This window comes from Bacillus rossius, assembly GCF_032445375.1.
Source record: "Bacillus rossius redtenbacheri isolate Brsri chromosome 9 unlocalized genomic scaffold, Brsri_v3 Brsri_v3_scf9_2, whole genome shotgun sequence".
In the NCBI taxonomy this organism is placed as follows: Eukaryota; Metazoa; Arthropoda; class Insecta; order Phasmatodea; family Bacillidae; genus Bacillus; species Bacillus rossius.
This window is the reverse complement of record NW_026962013.1, coordinates 36097194-36112985: the sequence shown is the minus strand read 5'-3', so window position 1 is coordinate 36112985 and position 15792 is coordinate 36097194. Positions and strand designations below refer to the sequence as shown.

Genomic DNA, 15792 nt, shown 5'->3' with positions numbered 1-15792 from the left:
CCCCATTTTCCAAAAACCAGCCCCACTAAAAGTTATGAGTCAAGCAAATGTTAATATTCATATTTTTACTCATGTGGAGAATTTTCTTTATATACTAAAAAAATTGGGAATAGGTTCTGAAATACTAAATGTGGCAACTAATTACAGCCTATGCAGATTTTTATTGCTTCTAAACGTACAGTACCTACCTATCCAGAACATTTACTATACACGCAGGATCAAAAACAACACAGGAGAAGAAAAAATGTGTACCCAAATGGGGCGGGGTTAGATTACCTTTACCTCTATTGATGTTGAAAGAGTTTGGTTGTGGAGATATTGCTCGTCATTTAAACCTACCAAACAAGACTTTTAAATGCAAATACAAGTAACCCTCCAAAAATGAAATCAAATTATGCGCTCTAACCATGCGTTTCCATTCGTCGCAATTATTTCTACCTTAAAACAACGGCAAACGTTTAAAAATAAAAAAACGCACAGATACACAGTTCTATTTTCAAAGGACAACTACAAAAACGTCGTAAAAATTGATGGCAAGGCAAATAAATACGAAACAATATAAGAAATGACGAACACATACTAGCTATCAATTTTCGTATAAATGCGGGTCCCACACACGTCGGTAATTTTAACTTACTTGATCAACTGGAAGCCCCGCCTGATCAGCCACCCATGTAAATATTCTTCTACTATCATACGGCATAAAGCCAACGCTCTGCGCCATGGCCGGTATCGGTGTGACACACCGACACACTACGTCCGACCACCTTTCCACAACTGATGGCTGGCGGCTCTGGTGTTCCCACTCGTGTGTTTCCGCCGACGTCACGAAGATGTCCGACTGCAACAAAATCGCATCCAGCATGCATGTGTGCATCAGTATCAGTACATAATCTTACAAGTAAAATGATTTGCCATTAAAAATCTGCAAATCAACTTATGTAAACAATAACATTTGTGTTTGTGTACATATCATCACAAACAGCTAAGCGCTAATGTTAAAATTAATAAATAAAAAGAAGCAATTTTGATGGAATACATACATATTTTGGTCACGATCTATCAAAAACTTTCGGCACTACAACTTAACATTCAATTTTTATAAAGCCAACAGTTTACATCAAAACACATGTTTTTGACATTTTATTGGTAAACAATACGTTACCGGGCCTGCCAAGTCATACGTATATCTGTGTTAGTGAGGCGGATAATAAGTGCAACCGTCACTGGTGCTACTAGCGCGGTATCGCCTCTAAGCACACGGCTCTGAACTGACACGCAGTCTTCTTGTGCATAGAACTATGAAATCTAGACGGTAACCATTATATAAATATGGCGGAGAAATAAAGATTAAGGTATAATGCACATCCCTTGAGTACTTCCACCAATCTGTACTGAGTGTTTAGTGTGTTTTAATTATTTCTGAAAACATACGTTTAAGGCTATGCCATTTTCACTCTCCTAAAAATACAGTTTCAAACAATAATACAATAATAAACTATGTACTCTAATCCGCCCTCAGCACACTCTTAAATGTTTTTCGTAAACAGACACCACTCTTGATATCTTGATTAGTTTTCAAATCTAGTGTTTATTTTTCTGACGCTCTTCTCACCGTATGTGTGGTCAGAAAGGCAAAGCCTAATGTGGATGTATGTGAACTTGAAGGTGGAGAATTATCCGCCGGACTGCAGACTTTTTTAAAATTGAGGCCTGTAGAAGTCTATCGCCTACCTGAAGGGTGTAAACAAAATAAAACCATACTGTAAATAATAGAAGCACTGTCGAAATGCTTAGATGAGGAATAGAGGAATCCATCAGAGAGAGAAAAAACAAGGGCAGCTCAATGTCCAACTAATCCTTTAGGAATCCACCTCAAATCGCCTGGTGGTACTCAGTGGCGCAGCCCAGGGGGGGAGGGGGGGTTAGGGGTTCAAACTCCCCCCTTAGCACCCAATCTTTAATTAATTTCTTATTCATCACTCAAACAAATTTCATATTAAAATTAATAAAATTTTTACCATTACAATATTTAAATTTAAGTACCGAAAACTGCTAAAATAGCACTATTTCACACCTTAAAATCCAAATTTTCCCGGGGAGGACCCCCGGACCCCCCGCTTTAATACGGGGGGGGGGGGAGGGGGCATGCTTTTTAACACCCCCCATACACAAATCCTGGCTACGCCACTGGTGGTACTAGGTCACAATGGTTTTCAAAACAGCCGTTCTAAGTAGGTTGTTCGGGGTATTTGGTGGCCGGGTTCGTTGTATCGCGCTCATGTAGCGAGGTTCACGGGTTTCATTCCAGTGTCCAGACATGATTAGAATTTATAACAGTGAGTTGGCATCCCAAGAGGTTTTGAGTCCATAATTTTGGAAGTACCGCTGCTTATGTGCATAACCATGTGACCCTACAAACATATGCAAATAATGTTTAGTTTACAAAGTCTTATGTACGCGTCTCACGTACGCTCTCTACACCATATTACCTCCATGCTTAGAGCATGTTTTGTAAACTAAGACAAATAATATGTTTTATGTTATAGAGCGTTGAAGTGGTGGGAGGTGTAAAAGGAACTACACGGTGGCGCTCACTCAAAAGCGATATAACGCATGCATCACAACAGTCGTTGATAAAATTAAGTAAGGGTAAATGCAAAACATTTGCTTATGATTTCCGTCATATCATTTACTATATCAAATATAAGCTTATCTTCCGGATTCATAATTATTATTTCTCAACCTCGGTAAAAGACCGAACACATAGGCCAAATACTAGAATAGGTCGTTCGTGATTTCTCAACGTCAACGAGCCAACCACAGTTTGATATTTCCTTTTGGCAGTTTCATTAACTTCGACAATTTTGAATACAAATTTAGACCATTCAAATGAACACCCGTGCCTTACCCGGTACTCGAACCCAGAACCCCTCACGCTGAAAGGGAGCGTTCAAGTATTACGTAACGAATTTGGGGGGGAGGGGGGGGGTCTTGTAAAACGTTACGATGCGTTACAGGGTTGGGAAGGGGGGGGTTTTACGTACGCGTTACGTTACATTGTTTTTTTTTTTTTTTTTAACCCTTCAGAACGGTCGCGTAGAGACAGATTCTTTCACGCATTTTTTAAAACTTTTTTTTCCTCAAAATTTGAAATAGCATGATAACTTTTTTTTTTTACCTTCACAAAATTGCTTCTGCTTGCTTTACAGGACTAGTGAATAATGTTTTTTTAACTCCAAACGTAAAGCAAAAAATATATATATTTATCAACAGCTGTGATAGTTTTTCTCGTCACTCCAGTAAAGTAATTAAAACAAACAAGCTCGTGGTACCTAGTCAGATAGACAAAGGATCATGCAAGTTTTCGCCACTTCTTGTGAGGTTGTCTGTTGATCTGTCGCCTCCTCTAGAAGGGTTTAAGCAGATGCTTTACAATTTATTTTGCCCATCAGTACAATCCGACCTACAGAACCGAGTATGCTCAACCTGTGGGATTTATTTTACACCCCACAAGAGTGTGCAAATGCACAATCGTTACATGCATGGCAAGACTGCCCAAGACCTTCGTGAAAGTCGAGTACGGCCACAGCGACTTGCTGCAAGAAGGGCAAATGAGCTTCTCTGCATTGTGCGTCGCTGTGAAACATCGTCTGAGGATGCCGATTGGCTCGATGAAGACGAAGTTGATGCAAGCGGGTTAACAATTCCGGAACCTTCTTCGTCTGGTCTCCGGATGCCAGTAATGAAAGAATCTGAGTGGCTGGCAAACCCATGGACAGAGGAGCAGTAAAACTCAAATTGAATTTTTTTTTTACAATCTACTTATTTTAATTATGGCTAATTTTATTTTAATGTTTTAGTTTTCGTTCGATCGTATTCTTAAATACGATTATATTTTGGCAAACATATTTTATTTCAGTTAGTTTTATGTTTGTAATTGCATTACCAAAGGTAAAATAAATTATTAGAAATAAAATTTGTTATTTGATTTTAATAGCTTTATTAGTAAAACGCTAAAATAGGAGAATCCATGAGAAGAACAATGGCGGATAAAGCAAAAAGTATGTAAGGACAGGGCCAAGTCAGGAAAACGACGTAATTAAATGTATGATTGCTAAATGTATGATTGAGTAGTAAAAATTTATTAGGACAGAAAAAAACATTAGAAAGCTCTTGCTTTTAAAAACAAGACATTTCAAATGTTAATAAATAACATTAACGCAATTAAAACAATAACAAAGGTATTTTAGTGACTTATTCCGGTACGTTACGCCACATAATTGTAACTTTTAGGTAAAAATGGTCACTTGGGGTTACGTAACGTTTTACTAGGGGGGAGGGGGGTACAGAAAAACGTTACGGCGCGTTACATAGGGGGAGGGGGGGGGGGTCAAAAATATCAAAAAATTGCGTTACGTAATACTTGAACGCTCCCAAAGCCCGTGCGCATCCAACTGTGTCACGGAGGTCGGCTAGCACTCAGCAATAATAGCTGGAGCTACAATTATCCCACGGATTCTTTGTGTAGCAACCTAGACGTGAAGCCAATTTACATCTGCATATACAGAGGACACGCCCTTGACAAGTCTGAGCCAGTTATTAAAAAAAGAAGAAGAAGACGTGGTTACCCGATTACGTGTAACACGACCAAGTGGCGTCACCTTGATATCGACCAATGAACACCCTGGATGGCCTGGAGTGAAATGAAATGATATGATCGTAGCTCTAAAAACAGCTCAGCGGAGGGAACAAGGCTAGCTGGAAATAAACTGCAAGGTCTGGCAACACTGGACGGCAAATCAGATGATTAACGGAAAGTGTTTTTTTTTTTCAAACGTTGCTTTTTCTGATACAAAACGTTGGTTCAGCCTCGGTTCCGACTGTATTGTGTAGGACTGCAGGTACCTACAGGTTTATCGGTGGGAAACACGAACGGTGTATTGTGCTGGATCGGATAGCGTGTTTCCTACGCATGCGTTGTTAATTGTGTGGGAAAATGTGCACGTTTTTGCAGCAACATTTCAAACTATTACGCTGTATCAACTGGGCGGGCACGTAAAGTTTTTATTTCCTGCTGTTTCAAACGACCATAAGCATGAACACAGAGGCTGCGTACGCTTGAGTTGATGGAAAAAGGACCATCGAGAATTTGCATTAAAATTACATCTTAAAATCAACATAACATGAAGGAAAATACACTCTGAAAATGTATCATGCGAAAATTTTACATGAAAGATCTGGTCTCTGCAGAGTATCTTAGAATAATACCAAGAAGTGCTATCGCAAAAATAAACATCGCGATTATGATAACCCGGCTATCTAAAACAAACAGTTGGCAATAAAACCATAAAAGAATAGCGACTAACAAAAGAAACAACCTTTTCTTCTTCTTTTGTACCTCAGTCAATAAAATTTTAATGCTTACAAAATCAAGCAACAATGATCACATATTGTACTATCTTTAGCTCGCCCGCATTACTTTTTTACCTTTATATATGAAAATCGTAATTCGTAACGAACGTTACGTAAACGAATAGATGTTCTGAGAAAAAAAAATTGGTTGTCTGTAAAGTCGGTTTACGGACGATAGTTTAACGTGACGTCATAACAAAGCATTGATGAAATGATTGCATACTTTTATGAATAAAATTGAATCATTTTTATTGAATCATCACTATTTTGTATGGATACAAAGAAGGAGTGAAATTAAATCTACAATTTAATTGATAAATTTACTTTTATTTGCACTCATTAATTCAAATATGTTTATTACTTTAACGAAGAGATTATTTTAACTATAACTTTATAGGAAAAGTAGGAAACGAATGGGAGTGTTTCAAGTTTAATGTGCCTCGAAGAAGTCAAATCGATGGTTGTTCCAATCGAGTGGAAGAGAGAAAGATGCGGCGCAAGCGTACAATGAGCGTAACGGGACACAGCATAACGGGACAATGTGCGCAACGGGACACTTTTTCGTGCGTGCAGCCGGCGTTCATCGATTTATTAGACGTTGTCACGTCAAAATTTTCTTATTGTCCTTATTTTGCTATCTATAAAATTTCCAACTAGGAGACAAAAGCCGTTAAATAGCAGCATTTTAAAACATTTATTTCGGTTAAGGAGCAATTACTGCCAGAAATATGAAACCAAATATAATTATATTGAATATTCCAATGGTGTTATACTTTTGGCGGGCCCTGTAGTTGCGGAGCAGGCGCGCTCGGGAAATCCAACCCGCGTGCTACCGATCACCGAGCAGTTTCGCGCTCGGCTAGCGAGCGCGGACAGAAAGTTCCGGAATGCCTTCGGTCTAAGTGGATTAGCACTGGGGTTTAGTGTGCGTGGTGACACGTCAGCCTTGCAGGCGAACACACGTCGTACGGAAACAATCGACACATTCCCGGAGGTGGTTCATTGTATTAGGTAATTGTTAGTCCCACCAGCTACGTGTTTGTCGCGCAGTATTTGTTTCGCCTGTGACGTAATCGTACCAGTCTCCGCTCATGCGCGTGATTGTTACAAAATAATTAAAGTTGTCGTCTCATAAGACCCGTAAATATGCTTGGAATTATAGAAAAAGCAAGTTGTATTAAAGAGACTGATTTTTAAATTACGTATTAAAACGAAACACATGATTAATTCTAGATATTTCACGAAAAGCCTACGGCGCGGACCCGACGAGAACTAAACCTTTCTCTGGTTTTTTATTCATGTAATTAATTTATTCAGATAAGGACTACTTGTCCTGTGAAAAGTTTCCGAAAAATTCCTTTGATGGTTAAATAAGCGAGTGACAAAAAATAACTATAAAATGAAAGTCATCAGTCTTCTACATGTTAAATTGTGGTAGTAGTAGGGTCATGTTTTTAGTGTACCTGTTCACACATTCCACATAAATGTTGCTAGTTTATACGAAAATATAATAATTACTCAATGACTATGAAACCGTCCCTTTAATTAGAAACATATCAATGTTTTTTTTCGTGTGTTTAAATAATCTATTATGTAGCGGCCATTAGAGAACATTGTTGAAGCCATGCGAACTCTAGAAGCAACCGCGAGATCGCAGGAGAGGTTGACTCTGGACTTCCATCTCTTGAATCACTCGTAATACATCTTACCTATGTATTTCAAACTTAACAATATCGTAGGCATACGTGTTATTTGTTTTATTATGTTTAATATTGAAAATCTGTCTGCGTTAAGGCAGAGGTAACACATTCAAAAATTTTTAAGACTATAGCATAGTTGTAATAATAATAAAAAATGTTAATACTAAACACCAATGACTTATATCGTTGTAAGATGTTTGAAAAACGCTTTATTGTGTGTAAGTGTGTGTGTGTACAGGAAACTGCTGAACTCATTCACCATCTGTTTTATAAAAGAAAAGAAAAATATATCCAGACTACGCAGGACATTTTGGTGTTTCGTAGAGTCCCATTGTTGTACGCAGCCCTACGAAGAGACTGTAAGCCCGCCACTGCCTTGCACGTAGAGACGACTGAGCACTTGATGCTCGTGTCGATGTCGCCCTTAATTAATAAGTGAATAATAATAATAAATGCAGTTATCTTTAAAAGATTTGTGCAATGGGAGCGCATGACTTGACGTAAGTTTTTGGACATACGCCATTGCTAAGAACTTTTTCTGTTGAAGAAAAACTAATAAATAAAATAAATAAAAATACACAAGAAAGACAAAAAACACACAAAATTAAGCCGCAAAATTGAGTAGCACCTGTGTTTCCGTACCATGTGCGTCTCTGCCTGAGGACGGGAGCTTGTTTCTGTTTTGGTAAAACTATTGTATTTTTTTTTTTGTCTTTTCGTTTTGTCGTGTTTTTGTCTCGTTTCAACTGTTGTGCTGAATTATTTTGGTTTCAATATTTTTGTGTTGTCATCATTTGTGTGTCTTTTTTTTCACTTAGTACTTTTTGCTTTGTTTTTTCTTTGTTTGTTGACCATATTTCTGTTTCGGAATATTTTGTGGTGTTTATATTCTTGTTGACAACAGCAATTGTTTGCTTAATTTTGTGTGTTTTTGTCTTTCTTGTGTATTTTTATTTATTAGTTTTTCTTCAACAGAAAAAGTTCTTAGCAATGGCGTATGTCCAAAAACTTACATCAAGTCAATAATAAATGCAACCTTCATTACATCCAAAAAAAAGTTTTTGCCAATCCAGACTTCAATAAATTATTAACGTAGAAAATACTGCACACATCCACATACACGTGGCACGTCCTGCCGCGGACACGCAAGGAAGCTAGATGCTGGTGACTCGAGGCGACAGGCCGCAGGGCGGAGTCGAACCGACGACCTCTCGCGCTGGCGCCCCTGCTCAATGGCCCGCGCCGCTGGAGAGAGGACTCGGGACGACCCTAGCAGTTCGAACATCGCGACCTTGCATGTCCGAGCGTCGTCTCAGCTTCCCCCCGTGCTTTACACTGAACGGTTCCATCGATCCGCCGTTCTCGTCCCTCACAAGAGCCCTGTCGCGAATTCGCGAGCATGTTTCATTTCCTTTCAACGACTGCATTCCTTCGCGATCTGCATCTTCCGTCCGACTTGGTTCAGTTAAGGCATTGCCATGTGTAGTTCAATGGGCATTTACTCTCTCTTTCCAGTGCACGATCTGTCATTGTTTCAGTGTGCTCTGTTGCCAGATATACCCAAAGTGTACGTTTTAAACAAGATTTTAAAATGCAATGAAAAATAAAATAAAATTTTAAAAGGAAATTTAGGAATGAGAATTTTGGAAACAAATTTGTTTTTTTTTTTTCATCAAGATCATCTGGTAATATTCAATTTATTACTTTATGAAAACATAACTGAAAGACGCCATTTTGGTTTCAACGGTTTTTGTAATATTTTTTTTTAATTTCATTTTAATTGAAATATTTTGTCTTTGTCTCCCCCCACCCCCCCGCCCGGGATCTACGCTCACACTAAAACTTATAATCATCGATAATATGCAAAAGAGAATTTTTGTTACTAAGCCAGGTAGTACCACTCCAGCAACAGTGGGTGCCATTTGCCCTGCACTAATGTCAGACAGACAGTGCTGGAGTGTGAAGCTCATTAGTGTGCACGCAGACTTTCAGTGTGAGCTTGTCTGCGTTCGAGTCCCAGGTAAGGCATTGATGTGGATTTGTTTCGTTCAAATTAGTCTCAAAAATATGGCAGTCTATTAAACAATTTTAATCAAACAACTGTCAGTCATAAAGGGCGGATGATTGGCACGAGTCAAACATCCATAAAAATAAAGTGGATACAGCTTCTGGCTAACGATCCAAATATTTCTTTGCTCGAATCCCAGCTTGGTAGAACGAAACTAATTTCGTGCAGCACTCGCTTAGCTTTGGTGGCATATTCACAAGTAAATATTTTAATGGCAGGAGTTTTTTTTTTTTTTCACCTTTTTCCTTACTTTTAGATGGCACAGGCATTGGTTGGACTTTATTAATGTGTAAGCTAACTATTTTTACGTTTACATACTGTGAGAATCAACATAATATTATCATGGTCGGAATCATCAATGGAATACCACGCCATGCGTCTCCCCGACATCGCGAAACAGACTATCCTGTCTGGCCACCTGGCGCAGCGTAGCTTCCTGTGTGGCCTCGGCTTCGCCGTCAAGCAACGCTCGTAGCTTCCCGCGTGGCCTAGGCTTCGCCGTCAAGCAACGCTCGTAGCTTCCCGCGTGGCCTAGGCTTCGCCGTCAAGCAACGCTCGTAGCTTCCCGCGTGGCCTCGGCTTCACCGTCAAGCAACGCTCGTAGCTTCCCGCGTGGCCTAGGCTTCGCCGTCAAGCAACGCTCGTAGCTTCCCGCGTGGCCTAGGCTTCGCCGTCAAGCAACGCTCGTAGCTTCCCGCGTGGCCTCGGCTTCACCGTCAAGCAACGCTCGTAGCTTCCCGCGTGGCCTCGGCTTCGCAGTCAAACAACGCTACAGCCTTTGAATATATATACTGTATAGAAGTCGCGAGTGGATAGGTTTTTCAGAAGCGTATAATGAGCAGCTTGGGAACTTCACCGCTGCAGTGCGCTGCCGTAACGCCCTGTATCGTCTTAGTTGTTATTTATACGTTAGAGCGCAGCGCTGTCGCCCGCTGTCATTCCCCGCACCTCTCATCCAGCATTCACTGCAGCTCAACGTCGTTCCACCGGAGGGGGAAGGGGTGTCTGAAGAGTTCGACACTTGTCCGCTAGGGACCACCACAAGTCGATGCCCTAGAGATGGTGGCGATTGCGGCGGTGAATTAACCAACTACCTCAAAACCGTATTAGAATTTTTAACCTGGGCTGGCGACTTCTATACAGTATATATATTCAAAGCTACAGCGCAGCGGCGCGGCGGGCGCGTGGCCTCACTGTGACGTCATGGGCGCGGTGTCCGGGCCTCGACTCCTCGAAGCCAACGGCTCGCGTGAGCGACGGCAATAGGTCGACCTTCCCACGCAGATCAGATGCAATTGACCCGACCCCGAGGAGCCGGTAGAAGCAGGAGGGCTGAGGCGGGGAGGATACACAGTTCTTTTGATATAGCGCATCTCAACCTGAGACTGAAGTGTGCATTTAAATGGGCATTTACTTTTTTCTTCTTTCCAATGCATGATTAGTGCTATTTATGTTTCGGGGTGCTCCGTTGCCAAATGCACGCCATGGAGCGCTAATGTTTCAGACACAACTTTGTTATGTAATGAAAATTTGTTTAATGTATCGGAAATATTGTATTTTGTAAGGTAAAATTTGGCATGAGAATTGTGAAAATACATTTTCCTGGTGTATTTCGTCAAGAGCTTCATCTGATGATTTCCATTGTTTTATTTCTAAGGAGATGTTATTGAAAGAAGACATCTTGGTTTAAACCACCATTGTTGATATCATTTAGTTTTAAGAAATTTGCTATTTTCAGCGTTGGATGTACATACTTTCGTGAAATGCCTTTTTATTAATATGTAGTGACTGACATTAACAAATAGTTTCTCCAGTAAAATAATAATTGATGTTTAGCATTTAATTTTTTTCCCTGTCAATATGACTACAACTGTAATAATACTGTCAGTAGACAATATTTTACTGTCTTAGAAAAATCAAGAATGGTATACATAATTTATTATATATAGACTTTTAATGTTAACAAGCAGGGTAGGTACAATCTGGCAACAGTGTTCACCATTTGCTCTCTACTACAATCTCGGCGTGGAACTATAACTACGGTGCTGTGCCGAGCTGTGCTAGAAGAACGTGACGTCGGGAAAAAATCAATATATTATATATTTTGGTTCTTGCGGACTCGGGTTCCGGTGATAAATATGCATCAACTGCTTTACATGGCACAGGTTTCGTTTCTGGCTGCAATAAATAATACGCATAGCATTTCCATGAATAAATTCAATTCTCTCACTTTGGTTTAAGAACTATTTCATCATTCAGTTCTGACTATCACCACGTGCCAAATACAACACTGTTATAAACTGATACAGGTTGTAGATTAACCTCTGAGTAAATTAAGAGTATTTTATTATTGTTTTAGAAAGAACCAAACCTAACTTGCATTTATTGTTCACGAACATATGTTGGTTTACAGAGGTCATTTTCGATATGGAGTACCAACTTCACGTTATATCATTCAAATATGAAATAATCGCTGGTAACAATATAAGTAAAACCTAAAAAATAAATGTGATAAACGTTTTTCAATATTTTTACAAAAATTCAAACATTGCGTAAACGTACTTTGTTTTCAAAACTTTCTCCATATTGCTTGTTATTTTATTTTTACCCACAAGGACGATTTTCTCATTTTATTTAAATCTGTAGGTGAATTTAAATTTGTAAACCTAATTGCAATTATTGTTTAATTTACTCTGTGCTACCCACCAAAAGAACAAATGTAAATTTTTTACTCCGTAGATAAGCTCAGAACAAATACACAGCAGTTTCACAACAACCGTTATAGTTTGTGGGGGTTTGATTTATACTGTTTTAGAGCAGCTAACGTTTTTTTTTCTCTCGGAGTAACTTTTTGCAGTGCACGCCAACGTGACACGGGACGAGGCACTCGTATGAAGTAGTGTTCGAGAAAAAAAATACCCAGAAGAAGAAGAACCGAATAAGGGCGCGGTTACACGGGAGTCTGAACTACTTCAGGTGAACATGTTCAGCTGTTGAGTGCGGTTACACACAGTCTGAACATGTTTCGTTCGAGGCCATTTCTCATTTAACTTAAACAGGTTGGCAAAGTAGTTCAGATCGACATATCTTCTACATTAGCCTCTGATTGGCTGGTTAGAATATAAACAGTCTTTTGCAGAAATTCTAGATGGAAAGTGTTTCTGGCACAAGTTCGAGTAATATTTTACCGAATGCAACAAAAAAAAACCAACAGATAATTACATATATTTTTTAATTTATCCTGACCTTAATTTTCTTAAAACTGAGATAGGTACTCTCGCTCAAAAAATAATAACAAATAAGTTTAAAAATTTTACTGTGCATGTTTGAATTCCCGATTTGTAAAAAAATATTGAGCAATATGTAAACACATTTCATTTCTGCTGATACTGCTGTATAAACAAGTGAGAAAATCCCGCGTTTTCTGGATGCAATTAAAAAATAGAGAACAACAACACAGTCATTCGTTGACAGTAGACAATCGGTTTTAGAGCTAAACACACTTTTCAGCAACTACCGTGTAACCGCACACTTTCGCGTTTGTAAACGTGTTTACTTAAACATGTTCACCTGAAGTAGTTCAGGGTCCCGTGTAACCGCGCCCTTAGACTGGATGAAGGTTGGAAAATACACGTAAACACCAGCAGACATCAATACCAGTTATCTTGCGATTTAGCGAAAACCTCAAGTTCCGTAATTTCAATCTCAAAATCCTGGCGATATCTGAAACTCTAATTTGGATGTCGATTGGTGGTCGATTTAGAACTTTAACTACATATAGTTTTTTTTTCTAACACTGATTCTTAATTCCCTTATTTAAATCAGTGTATCAAAGAAGAAGGGCCACTTTCCAGGTTCCGCCGATTCGTACATGACCCTGCTGACGAGGATGTTCAACTGGCCCTCCTCGAAGCAAAGCGCGCGGGGCGGAGTGATTACACTGAGTGACTATTTGGTAGGCGCAAGTGGCTCGGTAGGCAAGTGGCTGGTAATCTCGCCTAGTGCAAGCGACCCCTCTCACTAAACGACACGAGTAAATAACCAGGCGCGGCTCCATCCGCCGAGTGTATATAGCGCGTGTCGTCCTTGGTTTGCAGTGTGCATTTTAAAGGACACTATCTCTCTTTCCAACGGAAAATTGCTGCCATTGGCGATTTCCTTGTTTCGGTGTGCTCTGTAATCAGATACACGCCATAGAGTACAAAAGATTTAGACACTCTAACATTTTGTGAATGTATCTTAAACATTGAATTTTGTAAAGAAAAAAATATATAATGAGAATTTCTAAAAGACATTTTCTTGTATTTCATCACTAGAATCATTTAATAAATAAGGTTTCAACCGTTTTTTATCATTCAATATAAAAAAAATTGCCTCTGTTTGAGCATAGCACATAATTGAATGGAATACCTTGTTATAAATAGTGAAAAATAATATTTGTGTTTAGCATTTGACTATTTTTTTCTTTAAAAAATAACAACTAATTCTACAGTCAATATACACTAATTTAAAGTCTTATAAAATCAAATAATATTAGAATTGAAGAAAAAATGAATATTATTATAATTAAGGATGGTATACAATGCCGGCAATCCGGGTAGTATAAATCTGGCCACAGCGGGTGCCGACTAACAGCGAGACACTACAAGCGCGGACAAGAGCAGCCGGCGGCCCGCCCGCCACATCAGGGAGGTTGGGGGGGGGGGGGGGGGGGGGGGGGGGGATTCCCAGCCACCACCATAGTTTCACATGAATTTTTTGTTTTATGAACGTGATTCTAATTCAAACTTACTAACCGTCATCAGACGTTATCAAACACCATTTTTCCGCAATGTTTTGGGTGGAACAGTATGCCGATGATGAAGTTAAAAATTGACTTCAACTACGTCACAGAATGCACTCTAAATATTTTTTTTTGTACTATTCAAGGATAGTCTTTGGAAACTCTGTTGCCAACGATATCACATGTAAAATTGTAAAGCAGAGCTTTTGCTATATGCAATTCTACAAAGATCTGCCTTGTAGTTTTACAAGTGATATCGTTGGCAACAGGGTTTCCAAGGATTTTCCTTGTAAAAAATCCAATTCCTTTTTTTTTACAGTGTGCCGTATCCTGAAAATTCCTAACTCCGTGATTTTAGCCACGCAAGAGTTTTTTCAAACAAACTTTTTGTTTTAACCATAACAAAAAAAAAATTCTTACGTTATTTGGCCAGTGTAAAATATTTTATGAATACAGACTACCTACCAAATATTTTATGGTGGCAGGTATATAATTTTTTTAGAGTCAAGGAAGTAGCTTATTAGTGACAGCAACATTTTTATTTCATTAATAAATAGTTTTTGGAAACACCAAAATTATAGTTTTCTTCTCAAAATAATTGTTAGGGGGTACACGACTTTGAAGATAGAGCAGAAGAAAGTTTTATTTTCAATAATAAAGAAATTAAAGATGAAACACCTATCATCTGGATAACGTTTAACTGAACAAAGTTCAACAACCACTGCAAAATTTTTCGGTGTAATAAAATGATTTAATTGAAACAATCGCGGGTAACACACATCAATAAAAATGAATGGAAAATGAATGTTGCCTCCAATTATTTCAATGAAATAATTTTTATATAGTTACAATTTTTGTGGTGATAGTAAAAAGTTGTTTAATGAAACATTATCCAGATGCTTAGTATACAGTGTAAAAAAAAAACCAATTAACGACAATATGAAACCGAAATGAAAGTATTACCCATTTATTACTTCTCCGTATAACTTCCATGCATGTTGAGACATTATTGCCAATGATGGATCAGTTTGAAAATCCCGGTCTCATAGGACGCCGTCGGCTCTAATAACAGCCACATTCGCATGGCCCGTTTGAGTTCGTCGTCAGGCACTTCTTAAGGAACCAACGCATCGGACCTCACTCTAGAGGAGGTCGCCTGTCGCCAGTGAAAGGCCCCCAGAAGTTAAGCGAAACAATCAAATTTGTCACTGCAAGCCAAACAAGATGCAACATTAATCAGTATCTTGTCTCAGTCCGTCTTGTCGGAGGTCAAGGGCGGATCCAGAATTGTGGTCAGGGGAGGGCCAAATTAAAATTTCTAATACAATTTTAGTACATTTAGAATTGAAATACATATTTATAACATTTTTTTTTGTGGTTAAAAAACGTCCTGTTTATCTGTAGCACTGCAGTAAAATGATACTTAAGTAAGTTTGGTAAACTGTGATAAGGCATTAGGAGAAATTAAAAAATATATATTCATGTTTGGAGGGGGGTGGGGCATGCCGCTATGCCCACCCTCCTTCAGTATCCGCCAGTGTCGGAGGTCCGGGGTCTGGCAGTGTGCAGGCCACAAGCCTGGCCCGGGCTTCACGCGCGCCGCTAGGGCGACCTGCAGGAGGGGGGGGGGATATTGGTGGAAGTGACGTCACCAGGCACGGGCGGTCCCCTCCCGCCGATCAAGGTGCCGTCACGTCTGCCTTCCTTCTGCATGTGTTCACACGCCGACACGCCCGCGCTTGCGTCACCCATTGGCGGGAGGGCGTAGTCACCACACAGCACCGGCACGATAACAGTGACAGATGCAACAGTGATAGTTTCTGTAC

At 39.4% G+C, this 15792-nt stretch overlaps 1 protein-coding gene across 3 annotated transcripts in view; it reads right to left on the bottom strand.

The window, feature by feature from the left end:
* The window catches only part of LOC134542987 (lysophospholipid acyltransferase 6), a 172467-nt gene that overhangs the window by 47713 nt on the left and 108962 nt on the right, over positions 1-15792 (bottom strand). For 2 of the 3 annotated variants that reach the window (XM_063387642.1, XM_063387639.1), the window contains exon 2: positions 638-841. In XM_063387642.1, coding sequence (XP_063243712.1) covers positions 638-724 — 87 coding nt within the window. In that variant the 5' untranslated portion in view covers positions 725-841. Of the gene's footprint in view, positions 1-637; positions 842-1043; positions 1191-15792 lie in introns of those variants that run through there. The other variant, XM_063387641.1, reaches the window with a different exon arrangement.